The sequence below is a fragment of the Balaenoptera physalus genome, assembly GCF_965194825.1.
Source record: "Balaenoptera physalus genome assembly, chromosome: 14".
Taxonomy (NCBI): domain Eukaryota; kingdom Metazoa; phylum Chordata; class Mammalia; order Artiodactyla; family Balaenopteridae; genus Balaenoptera; species Balaenoptera physalus.
Window position 1 is genome coordinate 72922955 of NC_138893.1, and position 10842 is coordinate 72933796.

Sequence of the window (10842 nt, forward strand, 5' to 3'; positions counted from 1 at the left end):
GAAATACTGCTTTATATAAAGCTTAAATTTTATTTTTTTAAGGGTATTAAAGTTTACATACCACTCTTGTATATACTCAGCAAGTTTTTGAGATCTGCTTGGCATTTAGTTTTCAGGTAGTTGTCATTAGTAACTTGGGATTTTCTCCAAATCATATCAGCAAATATATGAAATGCTTTCTGTACATTCAACACTGTATCAGCACAGGGAAGTAAGTGAAGGCAAAAGATTTTAGTGTGTGTTCCCTTTTAGACTTTTTGGTATATACTTCCATTGACAATTGTACTTCCATTGTTTGTTTTTAATTGAAGTATAGTCGATTTAAAACGTGTTAATTTCTGTTGTACAGCAGAGTGACTCAGTTACACATATACATTCTTTTTCATATTCTTTTCCATTATGGTTTATCCCAGAACATTGAATATAGTTCCCTGTCCTATACAGTAGGACCTTGTTGTCTGTCCATTCTATATGTAATAGTTCGCATCTACTAACCGTAAACTCCCAATCCATCCCTCCCCCACTCCCCTCCCCCTTGGCAACAAGTCTGTTCGCTGTATCTGTGAGTCTGTTTCTGCTTTGTAGATAAGTTCATTTGTGTCATATTTTAGATTCCACATATAAGTGGTATCATATGGTATTTGTTTTTCTCTTTGTGACTTACTTCACTTAGTATGATAATCTCTAGTTGTAAAAAATATGGAACACTTCACAATTTGTGTGTCATCCTTGCGCAGGCGCCATGCTAATCTCTGTATTGTTCCAATTTTAGTATATGTGCTGCTGAAGTGAGCACTGTACTTTTTTTTTTTTAACATCTTTATTGGAGTGTAATTGCTTTACAATGGTGTGTTAGTTTCTGCTTTATAACAAAGTGAATCAGTTATACATATACATATGTTCCCATATCTCTTCCCTCTTGTGTCTCCCTCCCTCCCACCCTCCCTATCCCACCCCTCTAGGTGGTCACAAAGCACCGAGCTGATCTCCCTGTGCTATGTGGCTGCTTCCCACTAGCTATCTATTTTACGTTTGGTAGTGTATATATGTCCATGCCACTCTCTCATTTTGTCCCAGCTTACCCTTCCCCCTCCCCATATCCTCAAGTCCATTCTCTAGTAGGTCTGTGTCTTTATTCCCGTCTTGCCCCTAGGTTCTTCATGACCTTTTTTTTTTTCTTAGATTCCATATATATGTGTTAGCATACAGTATTTGTTTTTCTCTTTCTGACTTACTTCACTCTGTATGACAGACTCTAGGTCCGTTCGCCTCACTACAAATAACTCAATTCCGTTTCTTTTTATGGCTGAGTAATATTCCATTGTATATATGTGCCACATCTTCTCTATCCATTCATCTGTTGATGGGCACTTAGGCTGCTTGCATGTCCTGGCTGTTGTAAATAGAGCTGCAATGAACATTTTGGTACATGACTCTTTTTGAGTTATGGTTTTCTCAGGGTATATGCCCATGCCCAGTAGTGGGATTGCTGGGTCATATGGTAGTTCTATTTTTAGTTTTTTAAGGAACCGCCATACTGTTCACCATAATGGCTGTATCAATTTACATTCCCACCAGCAGTGCAAGAGGGTTCCCTTTTCTCCACACCCTGTACTTCTATTGTTAATAATACTAGTTAAGATTCAGTTCTGAGTCTTTCTCTGAAAACTGGCCTTTTACTTTCACTGGTTCTTGTTTATTTCTTTAAATTTCTTTTAAGGAAACTATGTTGCTTTTCCCCAATACTATGTAGCTTTATTCAGTGTCCTTCCTTCCTTCCAGTTAATTTATCCAGGCTGCTTAGGTTTAAAGAACTTTTAACTCTTTTAATTTTAACCTTTAATTTGTAGTTTTTGCTTGAATTTCCTGTCAATATTATCTAAATTAAGGGAAGGAGTTGAGATTTTCTTTCTTAAAAACAATGTATGCATCATCAATAGTTAATTCACTTGATTGAACCCCAGTGGCATTTATATTTTTGTTTTGGCCTTCAGTTGGATGTAGAGTGAAGGCTTTTATTGATACTTACCTTTTTACCAAACAACATGCTTCTTAGGGATAGTGATGTTTAAAAGCAAATAGAACCTTATATTTGGGTACATACATGTTGGTTGGTGATCCCTTTTAATGATCTTCAAAAATGATGTTTATCAGCTATTCCTTGAGCGAGAGCGAGCAGCACAGTTGGCAGAAAGTAAAACAGATGAATTGATCAAAGATGCTCCCACCACTCAGCATGATAAGAGTGGAGAGTGGCAAGAAACAAGTGGAGAAATACAGTGGGTATCAACTGAAAAGACTGATGGTACAGAAGAGAAACATAAGAAGGAGGAGGACGATGAAGAACTTGACCTCAATAAAGGTATATTTATTTTGACTGGTGTATTAAAAAAAGTAATGTGGTTTTTTTTCCTGCAAGACTTTCTTTTAATTCATGTGTTGTCATAATCTTGCTATTTTATGGCCTCTCTAGTTCAGTGGAGACAAGCCTTGCTTTTTCATAGTTCTTCTTCATTGGCTTCCTAGCAGTGAGGAAGGTATATGTGCAGTGTGGGGAAGGTTTGCTTTTCCTCCCTGGTTCGTTCTTTACTCATCTGTAAAGAGAAGCAGCCAAATAATATGACCTCTAAAGGTTTTTAGAGTTTTGAAATTTTGCCCATATTTTAAATTGGGTTGTCTTTTTTTGTTGTTGTTGAGTTGTAAGAATTCTGTATATTTTAGAGACTGGACTCATATCAAGTACATGATTTGCAGATAAATTCTGTGAATTGTCTTCACTTTTTTGATGGTGAAGCTTTAAATTTGATGAAGTCTAACTTAACCTGTTTTTTATGTTGTCACTTGTGGTTTTGGTGTTGTGTCTAAGAAACCATTTCCTAACCCAAGGTCACAAAGATTCCTAACCCAAGGTCACAAAGATTTAGTCCTGTGTTTTCTTCTAAAAGTTTTACGGTTTTAGCTTTTACATTATGGTCCCTCTTCCATTTGTGTTATTTTTTGGTTAATTTGTGTGGATATCCCATCTTCCTACCACCATTTATCGATGTTCAGCAGTTTTGAAGAAAAGATGACAGTTGTTGGTTTCCTGGGGGCGTTTGTTTGTTTTTTTGTGGGCTTTTTTTTGGATGTACTGTTACGGTTTTCTGTTTTAATACTTCCAGCCCTTCAGCATGCTGGCAAACACATGGAGGATTGTATCGTGGCCTCATACACAGCACTACTTCTCGGGTGTCTCTGCCAGGAGAGTCCAGTAAGTTCAGTGTTGTTTTATGTATCTTAAAAGGATTCCATTGCGACCACTTCACATCATTACCTAATTAACTTATTATTTATTTCCCCTCATGCTAAAAACATTTACATATTTGGTGAACTTTAGATGGTGCATTTCAAAGTAAGAGTATATTGGATTTGATGAGTAAGTTCCAGATTGATGGAGGAATTGATTTCACGTGTCTTTGGTTGAAGTAAAAGAACATCATATAAAACCTGCGCTCAACTGACTTAAGGTGGAAAAGTCTAGCCTCAGTGATACCATCAAGGACTCGTAATTTCTGTTTTTAAACTCTGCTGTCCTCTGCATATTGTCTTATCTTTTGCTAGCTCTCTTCATGGCCCTGTGCTGACTCTGGCTATGTGTCTCATCTAGTTAAATAATGTCCAGCAGAAGAATGTGGCTTTGTTTCTTTGTAAGAGCAATGGTTTCTTTTCTCTAGGACCTCTCCACACCCACTGCAAAAAGTAGACTTCCCTTTACCTTGGCCAACATTAGCTCACATGATTTTGTTTGATCTACTCACTGGCCGGGAAAATGGGATTACTTTGTGAGATTTAGATCATCATGATTTAACTACGAGAAGCATGTGAGTGTCTACACAATTGGGCTGAATCAGCACAAAAGTGGACAGTTCTGGCTATTCAGACAGTCTGCTTTAAAATCGGGGACATATGGATTTTTTCTTTTTTCTTTTTTTTAACAGAAGAGGCCCAGTAGAAGAGCCAAATTTTACAATAAAAGGGAGGTGTTTTTTTCCCTTACAAGCAAGGGCATTCAGGATGCAAGAAAGAGTGGAGATGTGTTGTATAGTGGGATGGTTAGTTTCTCTTTTCTGAGACTGGAGGATTAGAAGAACATAATTATGATATGAAGGGCTTCTGTCAGCCTACCCTTATTTCCTCATTTTTGCCACTGAGTTTTCTGCATTGCCCTGTATCTGTCTAAGTCCTGTGTATTTTTCTGAGTCCTTCTTGTTCATCTCTTCCATATTTATATTGTAGACAAGCTCAGATCTAAATGCACAGTAGCCCACTTCGTTGTGGCCCTTGCTGGCACAGCTGCTTTCAGGATCAAGACCAGAGTTCTTACTGTGGCTCTGGAGGCCCTGCAAATCTTTATTCCCTTTCCTGAATCTCTTCAGCTCAGCTCTTTTCCTTATTTCCTTAAAATTCGGAGATTTAAGGACAAATGAGAAACACATACCAAGCAAAGGGAAGGAGGAAGACTCCCCCCCTCGCCCCCCCAAAAGAAAAAAACAATGGGTATGCTATTTAAATTTAAAGATTTTTAGGTATTGTATTTTGTATACACCTGGTTTCAATCATGTTCTTTCTTAAATAATCATTCTTAAAATTAACTTGAGTTATTATCAGATGTGATTTATTTAGGGCCATCTTTCCCATGATAATGATTTCCTATTTGTCTGTTTCTCTCCTGTCTTTAAAGAGATCATAAAATCCTTAGGTTGTAAACAATATTGTGAATTCATAGAGCCCAGGATGTCTTTGTTGCCTTGGGAATCATTATGATTAACCCCAAAGAGCTAGCTGATGCCACAAAATGTAAAAGAAACTAGTTTGCCCAATGTTTAAGTAGAGGAGAGACAAGAAAGCAGGTGGTTATATGCAGTTAATGCTGCTGCTTTATGGTAAAGGACAACGTGTTTAGGAAGCCCAGGAGACTCTGGTGTCATTTTCCATTACCCACTATACATCTTGGTGCATTGCAATGGTCAGTCTTCTCTCTGGTCTTTCTGTCCTTGCTGCTCTCTTGACACTCTCCATTCCTGAAATCCTGCACACTGCCACCATAGCTGACTTCCTTACGAGCACATATGATCATGTAACTCCTCTCTCATCAATCTTTCCTGACTCACCATCATTTAGGGAATGATAACTTTGTTTACTGCTATAAGACTCCAAACTTAAATGCTTCTCCAATTTTTATTTTTTATTTTAAATTTTATTTCATTGAAGTATAGTTGATCCAATATTAAAATCTGTCATACCCTGTGGGTACTTTTTCTAAATTTCCCAAATAGGCCATGCCATTTAACACCTTTTCTTTTTATACCTGCTGCACACTATTTAAAAATAAATGCTCAGGCTCTCCTTCCTATGCCTCAGCTACTTATTATGTTGTATTCTGTAGTGTGTTGATAGAAAAGGATTTGATTTGGGTTGTTGAGGGCTTTCACTCAAAACCTAGGATCTAATCATTTATTCTGAATGATAAAAGTACACTTTTCTATTGAGCACTCTTCATAGACAACATAGCCACTATTCTTACCCCCACTGTGCTATCATGTCCCTTTCCTAGAAGCTGGTTAAAGATGTTATTAAATCCAGCATTCCTTTACCTCTGCAGTTAGTTACCATAGCTATTGCCCTTATAACATACTCTCCACTTTTCAGTATATTTTAAAAATATAAGTATTTTAAAGATTTTAGCTCCAAGATCTAACTCAGTAGCAGTGAAAGTGGGAAGGAGGGGATTGGTTGCAAATTTCCTAAGAGATAACATGTACTCTTTCCTCCCCTGCCTCCATCAACAAAAATCAAATCAGAAGCTTCCCACTTCCTCCCCATCTTGCGGCCCAAAACTCGGGACAACATTTTTTTGTATGTGCTTTTTATTATAGGTGAGCCTCCTTAGAAGAGCTTTTCCTTTTATTCTTTATGAACCTTTAAAGCATTTTAAAAATATATTGAAATAGTTTTTTAAGCAGGCCGTCTATTTTTCTTACAACAAATTGGTTTATATATAGTTTGGCTGCTTCTTGGTAATAATGGAGGGAAACATCTTAATCTTCTCTCCTGGCATTGCCTACATTTTCCTTCTCATAGATGATATTACATTATTTTTGGAAAGATGTAGTTAATTCCTAGCCTACATAGGAACACGAAGAATTTTCTTTGATCTTTTTCTTTGTATTCCTAAGCAGCTTTTTGGATACATTCTAAGTCTGTACTCCTTCCCTCTCCTTACATCTCCCCCCTCTCCCCCCCCCCGCAACACACACATTCAACAGTGCATTCTGTTATTTCAGGCATCTTTTTGTGTATTTACAAAAGTAAATATGCACACGTTTCTTTGTAGCCTTTGTCAGCTTTACCTTTTTTCCTTTCTTTCGGAGAATGGGATAGAGTAGGGAATGGACACACACACTTACAGAATTAAGGAGTGTGGAAAAGGAAATCACATAGGTCCTTGAACTACTATCTACAAGGAGTTCAAGGACCTTGTAGAAGTTTGAAATAGGGTGTGTGTGCCAAAACCAACAACACAGTGCAAGGTTCAAGCTCATGTTTTCTGTCGCCTGATCAATGTTTCCATGTTTCCTCAGATCAATGTGACCACTGTGCGTGAGTATCTGCCAGAAGGGGACTTTTCCATAATGACAGAGATGCTCAAAAAATTCCTGAGCTTCATGAATCTTACTGTAAGTGACCTCTATTGCAGCTTCTGTGGTTTTAAATATGATACATTAATGACAGTAGAAATACAAATATTTGGCCATAGTGAATAGAAGCAAAAAAAGATTCTCTTCTAATAATTGTGCTCTATTTCTTTAAGAAAACTGAATTATTATGGCCAAATATATTGATACTATATTATCAAAGCCACAATTTAATCTGTTTGTTTTGATTCATAGTGTTTATTTGGTTTAGTAAAGCTAAAGAATTTAAGCTTTGATTCAATACTTTTGAAAATTTGATAAATATTAATTGTTACTTCCTTCCCCCCCCTCCCCCCCAAACCCGACCTCCAATCCTCCCCTTTTCAGTGTGCTGTTGGAACCACAGGCCAGAAATCTATCTCCAGAGTGATTGAATACTTGGAACATTGCTAGCTGCTTTACCTTTGCTTCAGGTGCTCGGTAATGCTGGAGCTATTCTTAGACAAAAGTCATGAAAGAAGTCCTTGAAGATATACCAAGAACATTCATCAGTATCATTCATATGTGGATTTTTAAGGCCACCTGATTTCTTCTTCGTCATGCATTCTGCATTTGCTAAATGACAGTTACTACATCAATCTGCAACTATCAAAAATGAGGGAAAAGGTTCAGGCTGTTAACAGTTCCACACAGTATTTAAACACACTTTGGCAGAATTTATACTCTCCCCTTGTTTTCTTGCTTTTATTCTGGGCAAGTTTTAAGGGGAAAATTTGTGCTGCTGTTAGTGCAACTGCTGTGTATGTTGAGCCACTGTTGTCATGCCAGCCAGGTGCAAAGGCAGCTTAGCTACTGAGGTATCGAATGTTCTGGGGACATTCTAGACAACAGCTTAGTTCCTTTTTCAGGCTCATTTGCTTTTGCTTTTTTGTTGAATGATTCCAATCGTAAATAAAGCTTTTAATAATTTTGTGAATTTTTTTTGTTGTTGTTCCCTGAACTACTGTCTATATTTAAAATTAGATGGAATCCAAAGACACAAGGGATTAATAGTATATTTTTTTATTCTTGATTTGGTTTGTCAAAACTGTTTTTCACCTTTGAGACCATGACCATATTCATTATCATATCATAATGAGTCATAGCTATAGACGCAAGAAAACAAATAACAGTTTGAGGGAATATAAGATGATGTGCCCTGTTAAAAGGATGAAGCAAAATAGACAAACCCAGGGTAGTTTACCCTTAATGTTAGGGGAGGCTCTTGAAACATGATTAAGTTTTGAGGGAGAACTCTCTAGATATATTTTCTAATGTTCAGTACAGTAAATATAAGTAAGCTAAAACACCAATGTAGAATTCATGTTTCCAGATAACATGTATATTCTTCTATAAGAGTGACAGGATCAAATGCATAAACGCAAAGCCTTAAATTGTTGGTTTAGAGAAGATCCTTTTTTTTCATTCAGATTCTTTTAGTTCATAGAACAGTGTGTTGTTTGGAACACACAAAACACATTTTATGTATTTAATTTCACAACACTGCAAATTTTTATTATATTAATTATTGTTCAGACCACTGGTTAATACATTTTTTTCTTGATCAGGCCTGAATACAGGCTTTCCAGAGATTTCGTTTAATACATTAAAACACCTTTCAGGTAGTTATGTTTCTTCATTGGATTTGTAAAACTTGAAGCCATAAAAATATTAGTTTGGTGTGTATTGGGGAAAATAGCTGAAAGTCTAATTTTTACCCATTTAGACTTTGTTATTTCCTTGTATAAAGTGACAAATTGGGGCTCTTGGATCAGTGCCACCTGTAATGTTTTTTAATGCAGTGGCTGCCTTTTATTGTCTTCCTATTTTTGATAATGCAGATTGTTGGGAAATCTATAAGGAAGTAACTGATTCCAGTCAAATTGTTTTCTTCTTCCTCCTACCCACCCCACACCCCACCCATCACCTTTTAAGAGCATAGTATGCCAGTGTAACTTGGGAAAGATTGAGGTTGTATTTGCCCTGAGTATAAAAGCTAGCTTAGCAAACTATTTTAAAAGCTTATTGGTAAATGATATCCATAAAGTTGAATTAGTTAAATTATTTTAAAATACACTGATATTTATTACTCATTGGATTTAGGAAGAGATTTTTAGTGTTGATCAAACTGACTTGTAGCAGATGGTAAGGGGTATTATAAAACATTTGGATAAGAACAATCAGGGTGAACTACATTTTTCTGTTACACTGGTAATCATTTGAGAATTGATTTACCTCAGTGTTTAACAGTTTTTTTTGTTCTGTTTTGTTTTTTAAATAATAACTAATTGTCAAGCACTGATAGAGATGCAGATTTTGGTGGGGAGTGGTGGGGGAGAAATCACCTCACCAACCGCAGTGCATTTGTGTGTTTTTAACCCTCAGAGAACTCTGCATTTTAGGGTACTTGAGGCTGACTTGCAAATTAACTAAAGTTTTAAAGTAACCTTTTTTTCCATTGTAAATATTTCTGTAAATACTACCAATTGGAAATTAGAAGGTAGAGTACTTTTTTGAATCCAATCCTATTTTTATTTTATACAGTATTTCTCAGCTGTGATCTTTGGAGCAAAAGCCAACGGCAGGAAAAAAAAATAGTTTGTACCAGTTTCATGAAGTATGTCTTTGGGTTTTTGTAAATAATTTTAACTCAAATAAAATTGCTACTTTCAATACACATGTTGTCTTTAACATAAATCTATTGAACTATTTTGGAGGAAGAAGTCTCACGAACTTGATATAGCCAACTAATGGGAAACATGATGTGTCACTTAAGTGAATTTCACACTTTGAATATGCACATAAAAATTTAACCAATTTTTGTTAAACAATATGTATCTCTCCATGTTTTTAATAATACTCATCTGAATGTAATGTCAACTCAGCAACTCACATATTAGGGATGGTAGTTTTCTGGTTGAGTAGTCATGCCCTTGGTGTGTTTTTTAAGTTGCTTTAATCCTTTTGCTCCTCTGAATATGACCCAGGACTTCTTTGCATTTGAGTTTTTAGAGCTGCTTTTTAGTTTTTCAGTTTTCTTCCTAGTTGACAGCCTTTAAGTTTCCTGTATTTACTCAAGTGGGTTCCTCAACCTCTCCTCAGTGCTTTTAACTACAAACCTAGATGAAAGGATCTGTCCTGGAAGTTCCCAACTACTTTCCCCTCTTACCCAGATAGAGATAGTATATAACCTGTTTAAGAGTGCAGGCTAAGGATATAGAAAGATCGTTAAAAAAATGTATATATTTTGAATATTAGTGATGTTTATGGACTTCGAATAAACTCTTGAACTTTTGTTTACTCAACCAGAAATGGGGGATAGTACTTAATCTCAGTGTTGTGAAGATCAAGATGGTACATGTGAAGCATTCAGTGTTTCAAACAGGTCTTGGTAAACGGCTTTTATCAAACAATTTTGTTTTCACTCCATCAGGAAATTAAAATGTTGTAAAGAACAATTTTAAACACCTGGGATAATACCTTTTCATATCACTGAGGGTACTGGGTTTGGGTTACTTTAAAGGCAAATCTCTAAAATTGTTGTTTCAAAACATACTATTAATAATATCTTGGTAGTGACTAATAAAGCAGGGGAAAAATGGAATAAAGTAATCATTAAAATGTTTCAAACAAGATTTTTCCTTACATTAGAAGCAAGGACCAGAAGAAGTTTGCACAATTCACTGTCAGTTAATTGATATCCTGGTACTGGATGCATAGATAAATAATTTCATACAGAAAGTCTTTAAACTGAAGAAAAAAATTGAATAAATACTGTTGAGTGTTTTGGTCAAACCTCTATTTCCTTAGCTTCTGTGTTTGCAATTTGAATACTCCAAAGGCCGTGCACTGGCTCAAGGAGCAAAAATAGAAAACCATACCTGTACACCACCTAGATTAAAAGGACCTGTCTGCCAGAGTTGTATAACGGAGACTGTGGGTAAATAGAACTATACTGTTACAAGGTTCAGAAATCTTAATGTAAAATAGTGTAATACTTAGTAGATTTAAGTCAATTAAAGATGCCTGTTATAATGCCTAAAGCATCCAGTAAACAGTAATGCAAAAAGATAACAGCTCGAGCCCCTTACAGGAATCAAAGTCAAACACTGGAAAATACTTGATTAAC

General features: G+C 36.1%; 1 protein-coding gene across 4 annotated transcripts in view; it reads left to right on the plus strand.

The window, feature by feature from the left end:
• Positions 1-9390, plus strand: part of WAPL (WAPL cohesin release factor) — a 77086-nt gene extending 67696 nt beyond the window's left edge. For all 4 annotated transcript variants that reach the window (XM_082424179.1, XM_082424178.1, XM_082424177.1 and 1 more), the window contains 4 exons: positions 2155-2362; positions 3162-3250; positions 6621-6716; positions 7062-9390. In XM_082424179.1, coding sequence (XP_082280305.1) covers positions 2155-2362; positions 3162-3250; positions 6621-6716; positions 7062-7127 — 459 coding nt within the window. In that variant the 3' untranslated portion in view covers positions 7128-9390. The remainder of the gene's footprint in view (positions 1-2154; positions 2363-3161; positions 3251-6620; positions 6717-7061) is intronic.
• The last annotated feature ends 1452 nt before the right edge of the window (positions 9391-10842 follow it).